Source organism: Antechinus flavipes, chromosome 4 (genome assembly GCF_016432865.1).
Source record: "Antechinus flavipes isolate AdamAnt ecotype Samford, QLD, Australia chromosome 4, AdamAnt_v2, whole genome shotgun sequence".
In the NCBI taxonomy this organism is placed as follows: domain Eukaryota; kingdom Metazoa; phylum Chordata; class Mammalia; order Dasyuromorphia; family Dasyuridae; genus Antechinus; species Antechinus flavipes.
The window spans coordinates 287,033,806-287,055,184 of NC_067401.1; the positions used below are offsets into that span (position 1 = coordinate 287,033,806).

Sequence of the window (21,379 nt, forward strand, 5' to 3'; positions counted from 1 at the left end):
TTTGACCATGAGGGTGTTAGATATTGGTCAATGTCTTGTTTCTGTCATGCTATCTTCCAATTTTCCCAGAAACTTTTGTCAAATAGTGAGTTCTTATTCCAGAAGCTGGGGTCTTTGGGTTTGTCAAACACTAGATTACTATAGGTATTGACCATTGTGTCTTGTCAACTTAACCTATTTCACTGATTGAATACTCCTCTATTTCTTAGCCAGTACCAAAATTGTTTTGAATGACTGCTGCTTTATAATATACTTTTAAGTACTAGGCCACCTTCATTTACATTTTTTCATTAATTCCTTTGAAATTTTTGACCTTTTGTTCTTCCAGATGAACTTTGTTATTATTTTTTCTAGCTCTTTAACGAAATTTCTTAGTAGCTTCATTAGTGTGGCACTGAATAAGTAGATTAATTTAGGTAGTATTGTCATTTTTATCATATTAGATCTGCCTACCCATGAGCACTAGATATTAACTGTATAGTTTTAAAGTATAAACCCAAGGAATTACATCTTCTAAAACTTGAAGTAATCACCCTAATGGGGAACCAATTTGTAAACCCATAGGCCCTAAATTGGAGAAAGTACCCCAAAGGAGATATTATATAAGATTTTCTTTTGTTGATTTTTTTGTCTGTGAATGAAAATTGTTTACATGTAATTTTTCTTCTTGTGTGGCTCATTTCATTATCTCCTGATTCAAGTGACTAAGATTCAGTGAAATTCAGCAAATTCAGGGAGGGAGAAAATTTAGTGAGATTGAGAGTTATTCAGATAGAACAAAAGTTGCACTGACTATGTTCCTATAATGGTGTTTCCTATTTAGTGCTCTTGAATCCTCTGGAGGTCACAATGATGGTTCAAGAGTCAAATTAAAACTTCTTTTTTGGGACCTTAAGCAGCAAAAAATTGCCTAATTATATTACACATATATTTTTACTCTGTGACAAATAGCAGATACATATTTTAAGCATCATAGGATGCTCTTGCAGCAATTTGGAGTGATTGGGTGTGCAAAAATTATCATTGTAGTTATTACAAACAATTAATGAAAAATTCTAAAGGCATATTATGAATTGTTAAATTATAAATTACTCTATATTTTTTGTTATAATTTTTGTTATAATTGAAAGGAATTCATAGAACAAAAAAAACTTGGGGAAACTATTACTTTGGACTAGAGTTAAGTGCTGCCATTCAGAAAGAGGTGAGAAAAAGGTTATCAGTATCAAGGGATTCATGGGAATCCATATATCTCTATGGTAAATAAGAACATCATAAAGACTAACACTTTCTGACTACTTTTCAGGGAGCTGCATAAAATTGTTAATTTAGCATGGAATTTTCTGGTTATCAGATTAGGGCATTATTGCCCCCTCGTGGTTAAAAATGGATAACCTGTTTAAAAGTTAAAAGACTACACAGTTAAGAAATTTTTGATAGTGAAGGGCTACCATTTGCTTACTTGGTTGTTCGGTTGATTGTCACAAAATAGTTTATATTCGCTGGAGCAAAATCTGAAGAATGAAGGGAGGAAAGGGGATTTGAGCTGGAATTTTAAACATTTAGTTGAGAATTATCTTAAACTCACAAAAAATCAGTGACAGTTAAGCTGCCACAAGACTTCAAGAGTACCTGCCATTAAGTCAGAAGACACTAGTTTTAACCTTCTTGCAGCTTATTTTCCTCATTTATAAAATGGGGGTGATGGACTCTATGACCTCTGTGATCAGTCTTCTAACTTATCCTGGTACATATAAGCCACCAGAAAGGAGTTTTTCTTGCCCTCATGGCCTCCCCAGTCCCCAAATACAGTAACTAAAACATTAATTAGAATTTAAGAAATTTGAAATTATCTATATGCCATTAGAATAATTTTCTTATATTTATATATTTTTTTCAGAAATTAACATTGAAATATTTAAGGAGCTTATGGAAATTATACCTTTTCATTTGAGGTTATTTTGGTCACATTTTCCGATCAATAAAACCTATTCTTTAGCAGGTACTTTTGAGTTCAAGATTTTTTGTTTTAAAAACTAATTTCTCCAAATTACACAGAAAAATTACTAGGTAGAAATTTTACTCTGGATGTTTCTAAACGGTCACATTAACTATTTTTGTAAAGGTTCTATACAGAAAGAAAAGACAAAATTTGGGCTGATATTAAGAAATATGAGGCTATTACAGCTATAGTACACATTGGGGGAAATTGGCTGCTATTTTGTTAAGACTGCCAAGTAATGAGCTTCAATTGTTCTTGGGCAAATTCATTAGTCTATCCATAGTAACAGAAATTACATTTAATATCAGGTATATTCTCTAGTGATAAGTTTTTCTGCCATTGATGAATTATACAAGGAATATCTCTTTTTTTTTTTAATGTAGGGAAATATCAGTTTTTACAAATAATACACTTTTTAGGAATAGCCTAGAGACTTCCTCTTAATTAAGTTAATTCTAAGTATAAGCAAACATTTGAAGACTCATCCCTAAAACTAAAGGAGAAATTAACTGAATGCATTTCTTCTACATGGCTGTGTACTGCCATGTTTCTCTTTCTTTTAGGTTTAATAAAGGTAAGCTCAATGGGAATACAAATGACAGAATGTCTTATTTAAACAGAGAGTGAACATTTTTGGATTCCAAAATAAATTAGATTCTCAGTTTTATTTTATTTTTCAAAAATCATTTACTGAAATCTAGAAAAGAATAATACGTAAGCTAGAGGAAGAAGTGTCAGTCTATGTTATCAGCGATAATTACCACAATCGGTAATTCTACAAGCATAGATTGGTCTTTCATTTGCTGTATCTGCTACTTCTAGTATCTGAAGAACTCTTGTTCCTTCAATCAGTTGCCTGTAGACAAAAAATGGTATAAATCAGTTAAACCACAAAGTTTCACTATTAAATTTCTCTTATAGTCTTTACCAAGCCATCCAACTTACTCAGTTCAATTCATTACTTTGGCGCCATGGGCCAGGTTCTGTGCTAGAGAGACAAAAACAAAACCAGATCTATTCTCAGGGAGCTTATGTTCTCTTCAGGGAATATAACATGTATAGAAATAAGTAAAATTAAAATACAATATGTATATAATTAATACAAAGCAATTTCTCCAGTGCAAAGGAATGCATCAAAAAGATAGGAAAGACTTGGTATAAGAGTAGGCATTTCAGCCAAACCTTAAATCAGAGACTTTTTTGCCCAAGAAATTTTATGTGATCCCAATTTTACATGTGTATATATATATACATGTATATGTATATACATAAATATCAAACATTTACTGATAATAAATCATAATTATGTGGCCTCCTATATTCAGTTACAAGACTCTATATGGGGTCAGGAATCACAGTTTAAGAAGCTGAGCCTTAAAGGAAGCTAGGGAACTTAATAGATAAAAAGAGGAAAAGAGAATTTTAGGGATAGAAGACATCGTGCACAAAAGCAAGGAGGTGGGAGATAGAATATTGTGCATGGGGGGAAAAAGCAACAGGCCAGTTTTATTTTTGTTTAATTTCAAAGATAATTTATATTTTAATCAGCAAGTTGAATCTCTTGAATAGGTTTTTTTTGGGCCTTTACCAATAAATGAAGATTTTTCTTCAAGTAGAAGACAGAGTTAAAAATAGACATTAGATCTAGATGGATGGGAGGGGAAAAAAAGGGAATAGAGCAGAGCGGGATAGAATGAACAAGGGCCACCCATCCATGAAGACATGAGAATGGGCTCCCAGAATTTTGTTACTACACCTACACTGAAGAGATTTATTGAGAAAATGTGCAGATGAGTGCCCTGTCAATACAGACCTGGAATTTTCATTAAGTTCTTTCTATGGGTTACCCCGAGTCTGAGGGGGAATGATATGAAATTAATTGGGAAAGGTAGGCTGAAGTTAGGTTGTGAAGGGTTTTTTAAATGAGGAGCTCATATTTCATCCTAGAGGCAAGAGGAAGTCATATAAAGGAAGTCATATAAAATTATTAAGCAGAAGAGTAACATGTTCTGACTTATATTTGAGTATTGTATGAGACAAAGTGAGTGTAATGGATACCTTAATGAATTTTGGAACCAAGAAAATCAGGGTTTAAATCACATTTCACATGCATCCTACCTGTGTGTGACCACAGGTAAATCATTTAACTTGCGTGTGTTTTAGTTTATTTATTTAATTTTTAATTTATGGAATAAAGCATTTCTATAACATAGTATAATAAAAAAGATAAATGTACATGAAGCTTGCAAATCTATTGTAAAAAATTTGCTATTCCTTCTTCATATGTAATAAAGTTATATGTCATTTTTTTCTTCCCTGTCTTTCACAAGATGAGATGGCTACCATTAGATGCAAATAAATGTATATGCATATATGTATATATGTAAAATTATCCTATATATACTTCTGTTTTCCAGTTCTCTGGATGTAGATATCATCTTTTTTCAAAGTCCTTTATAGTTAATTTAGGTATTTATAATAATTAAAGCAATTTATTTACTTGGTCATTCTTAAAAGAATATTCCTGTTACAATGTTCTCTTGGTTCTGCTCATTTTGTTCATTATTTTGTGCCTCTTTCCAAGTTTTTCTAAAATCATTGAGCTCATCACTTCTTATAGCATAGGAGTATTCCATTACAAATGCATCACAACTTCTTTGGCCATTCCTGGTTGATGGGCATTTCTTCAATTTCCAGTTCTTTGCCACCACAAAGAGAGTTGCTAAAACATTTTAGAACATATAGATTCTTTTCCTTTTTCCCTTTATCATCTTTGGAAATTAACTTAGCAGTGATCAAAGTTTCTTCATCTGTAAAATCAGGAGAATTAAATGACCATTACAGCCATTCCCAGATCTAAATCTATAATCCTGTAATATCAAGTTGACAACTGTGCAGAATATGTTGGAGTTGGGAGAGAATGGAAAGCATGAACTATTAGAAGTTTACTACAACTGGTAATTAGTGAAACTTGCTGTCTGAGGTAGGATCTTTGGGGATTTTAATTTGATATTATATTATTATTATATTAGACATACTATAAAAATTATTTGTGATAATTAAAAAAAAGTTTATTGCAATAGTCTAGATGCACCCCTAATCTGTGGAAGAGATTATGTGAGTGGAGAGAAGGGACTGGATGTGGGAGATGTTGTAGAGACTGACAAAACTTAGTAACTGATTATGGGGGAGATATACTGAGTCAAGGGTGTCTCCATAGCCTAGGTGATGAGGATGGATCATTCAGTTAATGAACATATATATGTGTGTGTGTATATGTGTGTATGTGTGTGTATGTGTGTATATATGTATGTATGTGTGTATGTGTGTACAGGTGTATAGATACTATGTATATATAATATGTATATGAATGTGTATATATGCATACATATGTATATAGACACATCTTTTAATCTTTTCATAGAAGAGATAGTCTAAATTTGCAGAAAGAGAAAAACCTTTTTGGAAATGGCCAAGATGTGGGTTTACTTTGCTTAACTATATCTATTTTTTTTTTAATTTGTCTTTCCTTAAAACTTCCACCTATATGTATATGTGTGTATGTCTATATCTATGAAAATATATGTATCTACACACATATATGTATATATATACACACACATGTATATTTTTAAAAAGGTATAGGGTCACTGAAGTATTTAAAATGTATACATAGGAAGAGAAGGAATTTTAGAAGGAAATAGATTAACAAGACAGTTTTGAATTTAATGTGTTGAATTTACCATACACTTAAAAGAAAGCAAGCTGTATGTAACAGATTCACAGTATATGTCCAATTCACATTACTTGGTCAGCTTTGCATATGAAAATTCTCGTTTTGTTTGGTATGGAATTTAAAAGCAAAAATTAAAGGCCATGTGAGATGCTGAATGAGAAGTACAAGGTAACACCAAGGTTATGAATCAGGAATACTGGAAGAATAGATTGGGAGGGGGAGGGAAATTTGGCAAGTGATTGAGTTTTGGGGAAAAGATAATGAATTCTCACTTTGACATGTTGAGTTTGAGGTGCCTCTGGGACATCTAGTTTGAAATATTCAATAGGTATTTGGTGAATTGGGATTGAAGCTCAGGGGAGAGATTGGGGTTAGATATATTGATTTGGCAATCACCTGCATAGAGATGATAATTAAGCCCAAGGGAGCTGATGAAGTTACCCAGAGGAAAAAAAGAGGGAACAAAAGAGGATGGTAGTAGCCTTAGTAGAAATAGGGAACTTAGAAAGAAAGGTTGATTTGAAGGAAAGGATAATGAATTCTGTTTTGGACATGTTGAATTTGGGATATTTGTGAGACATCCAAATGGAAGTTTCTAACAGGCAGGTGATGTTAGGCTGGAGCTCAATATATCCAAGGCTTACTCCTCAAACTAAACCTAGTCAGCATTAGTCACAAAGCCTCCAAATCCAAGTGATGCTCATTTGCCTGACTTTACATCCTCAAAAGACTTGGGGGTCTTTGGGGAGTGATCTGAGGTTCTCCAATGCCAAGATTTCACACTAATTCTAAACCATGACAAAGATCATTTATGAAAGTTAATTGGATTAACAGGGCCAAATTTTTATGATAGCTTAGGCTATAAAGACAAAGTCTAAAACCAGGACTGGTGTGAGGTGATCTGTGGTCCTGCGGAGAGACTAACCCAGCTGTTCATCTTTTCCTATCTGCTTCCTTCTGTGGCTCCTGATAAAGACTGAGTTACATCAGCAATTGAGAATGGGACAGAGGGAGAAAAGACCCCCATTCCATGACTACAATACTTTATTAAGTGAGGTGAAAAGAGCATTTACACCTCCATCATTTCTCAGCTGCTGATCTTTCCCAAGAGCAGACTCAGTGAACAGAGCATCACCCCGGTGTCAAGAGGCCCTGAATCCAAATAACAGCCTCCTCCACTGGACACTAGGAAAATTCCTTCACCTATTTGTCCCAGTTTCCTCAAGTGTAAAATGGGGACAATAATAGCATCCACCTCACAGGATGATTGTAAAGATTAAAGGAAATATTTGTTAAAAGTACCATGGAAGAATTTATTCCCTACTTTCTTTTCCCTTGACATGGTATAATGCTCACAAAGGCTGCATCTGCCCAAAAAAAAAAAAAAAAAAAAAAAAAATCAGAAACAGAACATTTTGTCAAATTCCAGATTCCAGCTTTGTAGACCTCCATATTTTACTGGGACCTGGTATCCGACAATAATCAAAAGGTTGAGAAGGCTATGAATGTTTAATGTGAGCTGCTCAGGCTTTCAAGCCAATTTGGATATGTATTTTCAAAGATCTGGAATATCTTAGTAGAAAATAAAATGTTCTTTTCTAGCTAGCTGTATTCATGGCAGATATGGAAGAAGAAGCTGCTAGCTGTTCCAGAATCCCTTCTGAAAAGATGAAAAATTTTTGCAGAATTGAAGGACAAACATGTTAAGGATGTGATTATTTTAAAAAAAAATCTTCAAAAGATAGGGAGGAAGATTATTCATGAAGGAACGAAAGCCTAGCTACCATAGGGGATACAGAGATGTAGATGTAGGTTAGTGAAGTTTGACTGAAGAGAATGGTGTGAAAACATAAATTCAAATCAGCTTTTGTGATTAGAATTAAAAGATATCAATGGAGTCAGTCCAGAGGTCCATAAAGTATTGCAGGGTCTTTGCCAATTCTTCAGTGGATACTTGGTTAAATTCCACAAGGTTTCAATTAATATGCTGAGGATTTTGGAACCTTAACCTTTAGGTCATCCCAAGTAATACATTGCTTGGGGTTACCCAAATCTGAGGAGGAAGAAGCATTTATGTAGACCTACTATGTGTCAGATACTGTGGTAAGTGCTTTTTTGCAAATATTATTTCAAATTCTCAAAACAACCTAAGGTAGGTTCTCCTTTTTTTTTTTTTTTTTTTTGTACAGATCTACTATTTTACAGATGTGGAAACAGGGGTAAACAGAAGTGAAAGGTCTGGCCCATGGTCACACTGCTAGTGAGTGCCTGAGTCTGGATTAGAATTCATCCCTTCCTGATTCCAGGCCCCAGACTCTATCCACTATGACACTAGCTATCTAATTGGAACTGAACTGGTTATAAATCAAGAAAAAGGGGGTTTCCCTTTTACCATGCATGATAATGCCCTTATTGCAAAATCTCTTGGCAAATATGGAATTATCTGCATGGAGGACTTGATCCAGGAAAACTAAATTGTTGGCAAATGCTTTAAAATTATCAATAGCTTCCTGTAGCTTTTCTGTCCCCTCTCTTTGATTATCTTTTCTGTGGGGTGGAATGAAGAAGGAAAAAAAAAAAAAGACAATTTTTGTGGAAGGTGGAGCTGACGATAACAAGGAAAACCAGATCAACAGGCTTATTAGAACAATTAACTAAAGATGTCTATTATGATTAATATTTTTTCTAATGTTCTGTTAATAAAAAATGCCTTTGATTTTAGAAAAAGGATAAAAGTATTTTGGGCTAGAAAAGTCTTTCTCAAATTGTTTCATCCCTGAAAATTGGAATTTTGTAGAAAGATCTGTGACCAAGCTCAAGAATTTAATAGAAATACATTCACATTCAGAAGACATGTTATAATGGGCTTTTTTTCATAATGAGCTCCAAGGTTCCATTATTTTTTGTTTGTTTGTTTGTTGTTGAGGTAATCGGGGTTAAGTGACTTGCCCAGGGTCACACAGCTAGGAAGTGTTAAGTGTCTGAGGCCAGATTTGAACTCAGGTTCTCCTGACTTCAGGGCTGGTGTTCTATATACTGCACCACCTAGTTCCCCCCAGTTCCACTGTTTTTTGAGCAAAATCTTATCATTTTGCATCTCACCAAATATTTACTGAATAACTATTATATTCAAGACATTGTAGGAAATAGGCAAATAGAAAGATCATACTTCCTTCTCATTTAGTTAATAATTTAACCAGGGATGAAAATAAGATACACATAAATAAGTATAGCATGAATTTAGAATCTAAAAGTTACATAGGTTAAAAAAAAAAAAGTGCTATGAAAATCCAGAGAGAGATCTTACTATGGAAAGAGGCAATTAGGGGAAGGCTTATGGAAGGAATAATATCTGAGAAAAGCAAGGGCATGGAAATGGGAAAAAGAAAAGACAAGTTAAATTTTACTATATACAAGGTCTATAACTATATATATATATAATTCTGTACAATGTTATAAAATATGTTAAATATAATTGTAAAATACATTAACAATATATTTCAGGTTCTAAATGCCTATAAGTATGTTGGTATCAAACTCCTTAAAATTGTTATTTGAGATATTTCAGTATTTATCATCATCCTTTGGCAACCTAATGTTACCAGCAAGCTGGATAATTTGATTTCTTCATTAAAATTAATGAGTTGTGAGAATGCTTTCACTTAGTGAGCAGAACTAGAAGAAGAACATTGTACATAGTAATAGTAATATTGTGCAATGATCAACTGTGATCAATTTAGCTCTTCTCAGCAATATAATGGTTTCAAGACAATTCCAAAAGACTCATTGGAAAATGCTATCCACATCCAGACAAAAGAACTATGGAATGTGAAGATTGAAGCATACTATTTTCATTAAAAATTAAAAAAAATTTTTTTCCTTTTCTAATTTACAGGCACTGTTTTTTTTTTTTTTTTCCCACATGAACTATGTGACTAATGTGGAAAAATATTTTATATAATTATATCATATCAATTATATCAACCTATATCAAATTGTTAATCATTTTCAGAAAGAGAGAGGGCAGGGAGGGAGAAAATTCAGAACTCAGAATTTTATTTAAAAAATGAATATTAAAAATTGTCTTTCCAAATAATTGGAAAAAAATACTGTTTAAAAGAAAAAGGGAAAAAAGAAAGACTTCATTTTACTTCACAAAGTTCTGGATTTAGTGATTCTAATCTAAACAATAGCTATTATAAAATGTGTCACAGTAATTTAGAATTGATTATTCACAGTAGCAGATTAAAATACATTACAAAGGTAAATGTTCAATATTTTATTTTAATTTTTTTGGTGAAGCAATGGGAGGTAAGGACTTGCCCAGGGTCACATAACTAGTAAATGTTAAGTGTCTGAGTCTGCATTTGAACTCAGATCTTCCTGCTTTTAGGGCTGGTGTTGTATCCATTGTACCCCTCAGTATTTTAAAAATATATTTCTACAAGAAACTTGTTCTAAATGTCAATTTTATTCATCTTACAGGTCATCACTGACTTTTTGAGCCTCCATTTTATATTTTAAAATTGTAAATAGACAAACTTGTTATACATACCCAAAAGCCACATATTTTCGATCTAGATAAGGAGCTTTCTGTAGTGTGATATAGAATTGTGACCCATTGGTGTGTCGTCCTTTGTTGGCCATACCAAGAACTCCTCTTTTATCATGTGGCACTATAAAGTTTTCATCTAGGAAAGATCAGGAGGTCATGTAAATGCTGCTTATTAATTAATTTCCTCCATTATCTTCATCAGTAGTAACATATAATGAACAAAAAGAACACCTTTTTGTATTCTCATTTGTAAGTGTTTGAGTCTATTGGCAAAATTTTAACATTTGGTTTATTTCCATATTACTTTTCATTTTTTCAAATAGCCTCTAAGAAAAAATAGATGTAAAATCTCATTAATATGGACTTTGCTATTTTTGCTATAAGATGAAATTAGTATTAATGGTAAACAAGATAAGTTTGCTCATAAAATTAATAGTGAAAAAGGAGACGCTTACCCTACTTAAGAATAAAGGTCAATAAACTTTTTTATTTTTCCACCACCACTTTACTATCAGTGTTTAAATTCAGCCAGTCAGCCTGCTGATTAAAGATGATTCTTATCTATGAAAGTATTTACAAGCTAAGCTAAGATTTATACTTGGTTTATTTCTTCCCTTGTCCTGTCCTTGTCTTCAGTATTTTTATATGTAGTTTAAAGATTCACAACTTCATTTCCTTGGAGAACGGTTTATAGTTTTTTACAATATCCTTCTTCCATTTAATTAGGAAAAAAAAAAAAGCCTTTTAGGGACTGTCCAACAGCTATTCTTCTAAGAATGTGGTTTGATCTAAGCATTTATGGTAATAAATTAACTAATTTCTTGGGTTTGGGCGCTCCCTCCATTGATTACAATAATCTTCAAAAGTAATGACAGAAAAAATATTAACAGTAACTCGCTGGCTAGTCTTTAGGCTGAGCCTTTTGGAATTTAGCTAAGCTAATCTTTTGAGTCTATTTGTTCCTACGTGGAAATCTTTTCAAATTTTAGGAGGCCTGACAGACCTTGGCACTCCATTGGTTTACCTTTAAGAATTCCAAACCACAATGAAATAGTAGAGTAGAACTTTAACTGAGGATGTTTTTTTTTTAAATTATATCTCATGGTCAAGCTAAGTTGGTGAGTGGGTTAAGAAGTAGAGAGTAATTCTTTGTGTTCATCATAATTCTGTGTATAATACATGTTCTTGCCAGTAAGTAATTGCCTCTGTGCAAATAAGTCAGGCAGTCTGAAATGAGAGAGTTCCAAATTAACCAGAACTGGGGACTGGCAGAAGACTGAAGCTGGCAGAGAATGTTGACGTAATAGAGGAGACTAAAGGTCAAAAATGGGTAAATGGGAAGTGAAGATAAGACCTAGACAAAAATAATACACAGAATTAATGCCAGTCAGACTCAGTTATAAGAAAAGAGGAAGATTAAAAACTACCATTATAAATAAAAATGCTTGCCTTAAATAAAAATGGGTGAAAGTTAAGTTATTTGGGTCAAGAATAACTGGATGGTTGAGCATATATAATTTTAAAATGTAAAATGAAGATTTAAAAAAGTAATCCTAACTTGTGATAAATGTAAAGTAGATGAAACTAATTCACTTTTTTTTACCTTGCTATAGAATTTATTTATTTTAATAATAAAGCTTTTTATTTTTAAAACATATAGCATGGATAATTTGACAACACTGACTCTTGCAAAGCTTTTTGTTTCAGATTTTCTCCTCCTTTCTCCCACCCACCTCCCCTCCCCTATGGCAAGCAATCTAATATGTTATATATGTTAAAATATATGTTAAATCCATTATGTATAAATATATTCTCTTACTACACAAGAGACATCAGATCAAAAAAAGAAAGTAAATGAGTAAGAAAACAAAATGCAAGCAAACAACAACAAAAAGAGTGAGTGTGTTATGTTGTAATCCACATTCAGTTCCTACAATCCTCTCTCTGGGTGTAGATGGCTCTTTTCATCATAAGATCACGGGAACTAATTAATTTACTTTTGAAAAAAATTAATGAAAATGAAAAAAAAAAAAACCCAAAATCTAAAGATACCAAGTTTCTCCATAGTGGCAAAGTATTACATCAATGAAAAACAGAATAGATTGGCAGAAATGTTTATGGAGAGTTTTTATTAGCTTTTTAAAAATCACCAATATTCTGGAACCATGAAGAAATTTTAAAACATAAGTAAGGATTTATTTTTCTCCTCCCTTCCAACAAGTCTATAATTAGTAATAAAGCTTTACTTTTTATACCATATTCTATCAAGGATTATCTCATGTTTGAAAATATGAGAAGGGCACAGGAAGGCTTTTAAAAGCAACTATCCCTCAGCAGACCAAATCTTTATAATCACCAAATTAACAGAAAATGCAGATAAAGAAGATCCCAACCCTAATTATTTTATTGATTTACCAAAAAAAAGTTAAAAAACTTATTTTGTTCATTACAAAAAGGCATTTGATTCCATCACCCCAAGCAAAGACCTAAAGACCTCCTTCTAACACAGTATCTTGTATGCCTTTGTTAAGCTTCTGCAAATGTAACTACAAAGATAACCCTAAATTCCAAATGGTATTGAGTCAGGCATAAAGGCAATGAGATATATGCTCAACAATGGTGTTTGTCTCTGTGATGGAGGATATGTTGCACAAGGTCCAAAAAAGGAAAAATATTTCTTACAGATGATAGTGTACTGATTGCATCAAACTCCAGGACATTATAGAGACGTAGACTTCAAATTTCTTTTGCTCTCAGTAGCATTTTTTTTTTTTTGCCATTAGTAGAAAAGTACTTAGAATATTCCCAAATACAATGCAATTCTAAATTCTGTAGCCTCATTAGCAAAGGGGACAATGGAAGGAAAAGTATGGAAAAAGCAGGGACAGCAAGGGGATCTATGAATATGCTATCCTATTTCAAGTGAAAAATACTTCTACCCTGAACTGAATAGGATTATGAACAGATGAATCTAGCTCACTGACCTGCCTAAGAAGTATCTTCCTGCACAGAATTTTGTGGTTTCTCTGACTGTTGACGCTACTGCGACACGATGAATTTATTCCCTTTCTGCTTCCTCTTTTTGATTGACAAACGGGTATATAGCTTCCTTGAGAATTTCTTTCTTAAAAACAAAAACAAAAACACCCTGAAAAGCTTTGTTTACTTGCTACATGAACTTTTATAATGGGGTTTGTCTCTAAACTCCAGATAAAGATGAACTGGTTTTTATTACATTATGAGCCAATGATTTCTATAGAGGAGTAAAGCACACAATGAAAAAGGAAAGAATCTACAGACAGACTTAACCTTGAGCTCATATTGAACTCTCTCTCTCTCTTTCTCTCTCAACACAAATAGGGGCTTTCAGCTCCATATAGTAGTTCATGGTAGTGAAGTCATACCTTGAGTCTGTTCAATTAGTTTTATGTTTATTTAAAAGATACCACAAGAAATTTCCTTATCCACAAAGCCAAATGAATGAATGAAAAATGTTTTATGTCCAGTATTTGCCTATAGTTAGAAGGCTGTATTGAAGGAGATAAAATGAACATTAATATATACAAAATATGGGGAGAGGAATTGGGACCTAACTTGTGGTTTTCATTTGTATAGGGAACTCTCCAGTGAGGAAACATCCTCCGCCAACGCAGATTGGCTCATTCTCGGTAATTTATTTATGGTTTTGGAAAGTTGCCAGAAAGCAATGAGTGACTTCCAGGAGTCATATGGATGGATTAGCCTTTCTGATTTTGAGGCTGGCTCCCAATCCCTCTATTAAACCCTACATCTCATGCAAAATAAATACAAGGCATGGTCTCTCTTATTTAGTTATCACCATATACATTATGTGTTTATCATCCCATATTTATTAGGTCACATGATTAATTGAGCTGATTTTCAACCTAAATTTAACGTTGGGTTCTTTAAATTCTGGATGGAAATTGTCAGTAGGGTTTTAATTAAAGCCTAATATGAATGTGTTACTTAAAATTTATACTAAAATGAAGTAAATGAACTTTTTAAGGGATGGGAAGGGGAATAGAATAAACATTTACATAACACCTAATGGTGTACCAGGCACTTTATAATTATCTCATTTGATTCTTACCATATTCCTAAGAGGTAGTGACCTGACTATGGTCACTCTCCTGGTTCTAACTAAAGTGGTTATTTTAAAAATACTGACTTGAGAACTAAAGACCATTGGATCTTTACTGGAAGTTTTTTGTCTAAATTGCAAAATGACACTTTAGTTTAAAAGGCTTTCTTTCCATAACTGTGTTAATTCCTAGACATTTCTATAGGACATAAAAACATTCCATTCACAGAATTTTGCAGTGAGTGGAAATCTGGCAAGATAAATTAATATTTATTAGATATTAGAAAGCATCTAAAAGTGGTTTCTGTCACTGCTCTCAAGCAGTAAAATTATAATTTTTTTCAATTCTGTTTAAGAAAATCATTGTTACATTTAAACCTTTCTCATAATTTTGCTATTTGTGAATTTTTCTTTCCATTCCTTAATTATATTGAAAGAAAAATCATTTTCTAAAAAGTCATGAATAGGTTGGGTTGGTGGCTGTTATTCAGTATTGGAAATAGTAATGGGACACACCAAAAAAATGTGCAGGGAAGACTCATTCTCTCTTTCTTTTCATTTATATTAGTAGCCGACTGAGCTGTCAAACAGAATCAGATGGCAATTAATCTTTACATAATATTGGCTGACTCTAGGCCAACTGATAGTTGTGTCTTCCTGTGCCAGGGAATAATGAAACAAGATGGGTTGAGAGACTGGCCCTAGCTATTTCTTTTCTTTGCTAACTCAGCACAGAAGGTGATCCTAGACCATAGTTTAAAGATGCACAGTGAGTGGGAACTGAGTGTGGATCACAACATAGCATTTTCACTTTTTGTTGCTGTCTGCTTGCATTTTGTTTTCTTTCTCATTTTTTTCCTTTTTGATTTGATTTTTCTTCTGCAATAAGATAATTGTATAAATATGTAAGCATACATATATTGAATTTAATATATATTTTTAAAATGTTTAATATATTGGATTATTTGTCTTCTAGGGGAGTGGGTGGGAGGAAAGGATGGAAAATTGTAACACAAGGTTTTGATACTCTTTTCTCCTTTTTTTCCTCCCTTTTAAATCTATTCAGTTGACTTAAACCTAGCACAACCCTCAAGGATATGCCCTAAGGCTCAGACCTGGGTCCTACTCTCTCTTTAGTCAGATACCATTGCTTCTCTTCCAGAACAAAGGACAAACATTAACCCTTAAGAGTAGAAGTAGGGAGCTCCCTACTGTGAGGATCCAACTGGAACTGGTCAGCAGGACAATATAGCTCCTTATCTTTTTTTTTTTTTTCTTCTCTTCTTTCCTTCTGTCTGCATTTTCTGCTTCCATAAGTAGCTTGATAGTTCGATGATCAGATAACCCAATTACATAACAATTAATCTTTGGATAACTCGCTTTAGGGCCATTTCATGGAGCACATATGATAATCAGACTATCTCACTGCATGTGATTTGGTTCCTTTTTTAAAGAACCCATCCCTAGGCATGCTCTAAGAGATAGCCCCTTCTATAAATGTACAGTTAATTTCCTATTTTCTTTATTAATTATTCCCTAAATTCTATTTTATAATTTTATTTTAGTGTTGACAAATTGTTTTTTTAATTGTTCAATCTGGTAAATGATCTGTGGTAAAGATCTGGAAAATGAATATTCAGATATTGTGATAAATCAGCATGATAATAATTCCATTTTACAATCAGGGTAAGAAATGAAAGTGAAAAGTGAAAGAAATTTCAAGGATATTTATAAGCTATGGTAGAAATTCAAAACCCTATTATTACATTTTCCATGAATAATAAATTCCTACCAGCATTTGCTACTTTACAACTGGATGTTAAAGTGGTAGTTATTACTCTCTGGTTAAAACTGGTGGTATTTCTAAGATACAACTCTCTGTAAAAAATGTTACCTTTTTGGCTTCAACCAGAAATCTTTATTTTTATGATGAGAATCGCCTTTTCATTTTCACAATTCTTGTGACCATCCTTAATTCTTGTATTTTGATGAGCTCTGCATATTTATTTGATACATGTGTGTAAATTGGTTGAACCGATGAATACCATGAATACTCAATGACAAAAATTGTAATTAGACAACTTGGGTAATTTTTATATAATTTTCTCCATGTGGTTACATAAAATTAGTAATACATGAATAAAAAACCCATTTATTGAGCAATGATTATGTGCAACCTTTATTTCTTTAACCTACCACACCTAAGAATCGTTATGATGAAATCAATTCCCAGGCGCTGTTTGCTGATGTTAGTTATCTCCCATTTTTTTTACATGATCTAATAATTCACAGAATATTGATTAGGATTGGACTCTCCAGGCCTGGACCTACTATAAATTATTTTGTAATTCTCCACTTCTTTGAACTTTCTTTTCAATATTTGAAAAATGTGGGTTTACGCTTAAAATTAGCATATGCCTTTGAGATTCCAGTTCAGAAAACATTACAATAAAGATCAATTCAGTCATTTTTCAGTCATGTACAACTTTCTGGGGCCCTACATAGGGTTCCTTGGCAAAGATACTGGAATAGTGTACCATTTCCTTCTTCAGCTCATTTTATAGATAAAGAAACTGAGACAAACAGGGTCACACAGTAAGAGTCTGAAGCTGGATTTGAACTCTAAAAAATGAATTTTCCTGATGTCAGACCCTAGCACTCTATCCATTGGACCACGTAACTGCCACACAATAAAGATTTAGTATATCAATCTTTATCTTAAAAGCAGTGATAACATAAATTTATATAGCAAATTAATAAAAAATAAACTAATTAGTAATCTAACTTAAATATGAAATATCACTCTTTCTTTTTAAGATTTTGGTCACTATATTGAAAAGTAATATTGTTTATACTAATTAAAAAATAAGATGCTAGGCAAATAACACAAAAATTATTTTAAATTTGCTTTTTTAAATAAAACAAATACTAGAAAGTAAGATGCTAAAAAAAAGAGGAAAGGATTTACATGTACAAAATGTTTACAGTAGCTCTTTTTGTAGTGACAAAAACATAGAAATTGAGGGGATGTCCATCTATTGGGAGTGGCTGAACAAATTATGGTATATGAATGTAATGGAATATTATTGTTCTATAAGAACAGGATGGTTTCTGAAAAACCTGGAAAGGCTTACATGAACTGATGATGCAATGAGCATGCAATGAACAAATGAGCAAAATGAACAAAACCAGGAGAATACTGTACACAGTAACAATATTATAATCAATTATGATTAACTTAGCTTTTCTCAGCAATATGATAATCCAAAACAATTCCAAAGGTTTCATGATGGAAAATGTTATTTACATCCAGAGAAACAATCTATGGTGTCTGAATGTAGATCAAAGTATACTATTTTTACTTCCTTTACTCTTTTCATTTGTTTTCTTTTGGTCTGTTTCTTCTTTCACAACATGACTAATATGGCACACATATATATAATCTATATCAAATTGCTTACTCTTTCTTGGGAGGGAGTAAGGAGGGGAGTGGAGAGGGAGAAAAATTTGAAACTCAAAAAAAAGAAAAGCCTTTATCTGTGATTTCATTAGTATAGGAAACTAGGAGGCAAATAAACTTCCTTTACCAATGAAAGTTGCCACTTTCTTTGTAATAGAGAATTGCTAAAAGCACTTAATGCTTAAATAAAACTTGCATAGGGTCATGTAACTATTATGTTGGAGGTAGGACTTGAACCCAGGTCCTTCTGGCTTTGAGGCTTATTCTCTATTCACACAACACACTTCCTCTTGATTCAACTTAATAAATGTCTCAATTTACCTTCATTTTAAAAGGCCAGTTTCTGTATACAAAATAGACATAGATTATATATTATATGTCTACATGTCTATGATATAAGATATAGGATAGGACTCAAATACCCCACTATGGTCTATTATAGATCATTGATAAACTGTACATTGAAGTGGGTTGTGGTCCCTTTCAGAAACTAATCCTTTCAGATTGATTTATTCCTTTCTGATTCCCAACCCCTCCTAGTTGATACATTTTCAATTCAGAAAGCTAGGACCTTTGACTCACAAATGCTGGTCAAAAGCACCCCTTTGAATTCCAATAGGAGATCCGGATCTGAGCCAACTTGGGCTGCCCCAGCCCCCATTCTAATGATCTGTTCAAGTTTCCCAACCCCCACCAAGCAAATTCTAGCCCTAGTTGAAACCTAGTGAGGAGCCAACTTGGGACTCCACCCACGGGCCCCTTTAGCTAAAGCTCTCCTTATAAAAAGAGCCAAACTAAAATCCTCTCTTTGCATAGGGTCCAAACATGCCAGCACCATGCCTGGCACCCCAAGGACTCTCTGCCCACTGGAACCCTGTTTCCAGTGCCCTCCTCTCTTTACCTAACACCTTTTACTGACTAGACTTTAACCTTACTTCAGGTGCCCATAATAAACCTCCTTTATCAATCCTAGTTTTCGGGTCTGTAAATTCCTTTACAAGGGACTCTTGCGCCACCACTAGACCTCATTTAACTCCCTGAGCACCAGAAACCCTAATTTCATTTGGGTTCCCCAAATCCAAACCTCATCATAAATTACTAAAGCTACTTGGCATTTCCTAATTGTGGTTGTGTACATTATTTCTGGGCAGCTAAGTGACACAGCAGATAGAGTACCAGGCCTGGAGACAGACTCATCCTCCTGAGTTTAAATCCATCCTCCGACACTTATTAGCTGAGTGACCCTGCTGCACAACTTTGTTTGCCTCAGTTTCCTCATATGCAAAACGAGCTGGAGAAGGAAATGACAAAACACTACAGTATCTTTGCCAATAAAATACTAAATGAGATCACAAATCAATAACAATGACATATTGTTTTTAGAAGCAAAATAAAGACACTTTAGAAAATCAGCATCCATTTGTTGGTTAGAGGTTTGGCTAAGGCCTAATTACATCTGATATTTACTTTTGCTAATATCAGAACCTCAATATAATAGGTGACTTAGATTAAGATTGGTGACAAATAGCCTAGTTATGTTTTAAAAACACCTTATTTACCTTCAAATGTTGGTCCATAAATTGACTCACCACCATCTCCTTTTCCCATATAGATATCTGAATAATGGAGAGAAAGAAAAAATGTGAATATCAATCATGTAGTTTTTAAATGTCTAACTCTAACTCAGTAACTATGCTAAATACTGAGTATGCAAAGACAAAAAATGAAACCAACTTTGCACTTTTTATCAGTGGAAATAATATGTACACTTACAAGTGAACATAAAACATTTATAAAGTAAATCTAAGGTGATTTTTTTTTCTTATTTTTGGAGCAGAGGAGAATATCAGCAGATGGAAAGTGGAAAAGTCTTCATGTAGGAGGTGGTATTTACTTTGGAGGAAACCATGGACTCTTAAGTCTTGGAGAGGAGGAGGGGATACATTGTAAGCACACAAAACAACTTTTGCAAGGACACTTGGAGATAGGAGATGGAAGACTGTATGAGGAATACCCAAAAGGCCAATTTAGTTGGATTGTCAGGGGATCAAAGGGAATGAGTATGTAACAGAGCTGAAAATTCAGGTTGAAGACAGGTTGTAAAGAGTTTTCAATGACAGAGGAGCTGGTATTTGATCCTAGAAGTAGCCCAGTACTATGGAATTTACTGAGCATGGGAATAACATGCTTTAAAATAGTCATTTTGGTAGTTGTATGGAGGACAAACTGGAGAGAAAGGAGATAGAGAAGGGAGACCAATTCGGAAGCTATTGCAATGGTCCAAGGAAGAGATGACAAGACCCAGCAGTAGGGAGATGTGAAAAGGAGGTAGCTGCATGAAGTCCCATGGAGGTATAAATGACAAGAGCCTGAAACTGACTTGGATGTAAAGCTTGACAGACAGGGATGTCAGCTCCAAGGTAGTCTGTAATTTAGCAGCTAAATCCTAGGAATTTGGCTGGGTCACGGAGAGTGAATCACACAAGAATCACCCAACTAATAATTCAGAATTGACACTGAAGCCAGGTTTTCTTGATTCAAGCCCAGAACTTGAGTCATCATGCCATTTTTATCATTGTGTCTCTTTTCAAATAATAAATTAGAATATAAAATAAAAAATACAAATAAAAGATCAGGATAGAGAAAATGAATGTATACTAAGTAGGTCAAAATTTATTAATGTCAAGTGGGAACTTCATTATAAATTTGATTTTAGATCTGTCAGTAACAACATCATCATCATCATTGCTAACATCTATATAGTTAACATTATATGCCAGGCACTGTACAATTATTTTACAGATTACTTACAAATTTACAAATATTATCTTATTTGATCTTCACAATAACCCTGGGAAGGGAATCCCATTATTATCTCTGTGTTACCAACAAAGAAACTAAGGCAAACAGAAATTAGTGATTTTCCCAGGATCACATAAATAGATACTAGAAAGTATCTATTTAGCACTAAATTGGTTACAAAACAAGAAATAGCTGGTAAGCTTATAAAATTTCAGATTGAAACAAGTTGGGAGAAATAGCTAAATATGTAGAGTAAAAGAAGTAGGAGAGAAAAAGGAAACTTCTTGAATGACATAAATGAAGGACTGAATCTAATAACAAGAAATTGAATAAAGTTCTAAGTAAATTACTGCACTTAGGTTTAAATAAACAATTACACAATTATTTTATTTGGAATCAAATTTGTAATTTCATTGATACAGAGAATTCCCAGTAAGGAAACTTCTTCTGTAATCTGTGGTCTGAGGAGCTATAAGTTTTGCAGAGTTTCTTGCACAAGGACAGAATGGGAAAACATATGGCTAGATAGCAGTTTATATGAAAAAGAACTGGGGTGGGGGTGGGATGTTTCATGGAATATAGCCCTTAAGCTTCATTTAAATGGACACAAATAGTAAAGTAGCTAATGCAATTTTAAATTGCATCAGTAAAAATAGAGTGCTCAGAAATATGATAGCCCAATTATATTCTGTACTGGTCAGACTATACCCAAATCTAGGTAC

At 33.3% G+C, this 21,379-nt stretch overlaps 1 protein-coding gene across 3 annotated transcripts in view; it reads right to left on the reverse strand.

Moving 5' to 3' along the window:
* Positions 1-2,648: 2,648 nt before the first annotated feature.
* The window catches only part of PPIL6 (peptidylprolyl isomerase like 6), a 51,399-nt gene continuing 32,668 nt past the window's right edge, over positions 2,649-21,379 (reverse strand). Inside the window, exons 6-9 of one of the 3 annotated variants that reach the window (XM_051997523.1) lie at positions 19,415-19,471; positions 10,294-10,429; positions 2,948-2,990; positions 2,764-2,858 (exon numbers count right to left, since the gene is read on the reverse strand). In XM_051997523.1, the coding sequence (XP_051853483.1) occupies positions 2,948-2,990; positions 10,294-10,429; positions 19,415-19,471 (236 nt within the window). In that variant the 3' untranslated portion in view covers positions 2,764-2,858. Of the gene's footprint in view, positions 2,859-2,947; positions 2,991-10,293; positions 10,430-13,277; positions 13,418-19,414; positions 19,472-21,379 lie in introns of those variants that run through there. The other 2 variants (XM_051997522.1, XM_051997524.1) reach the window with 2 other exon arrangements.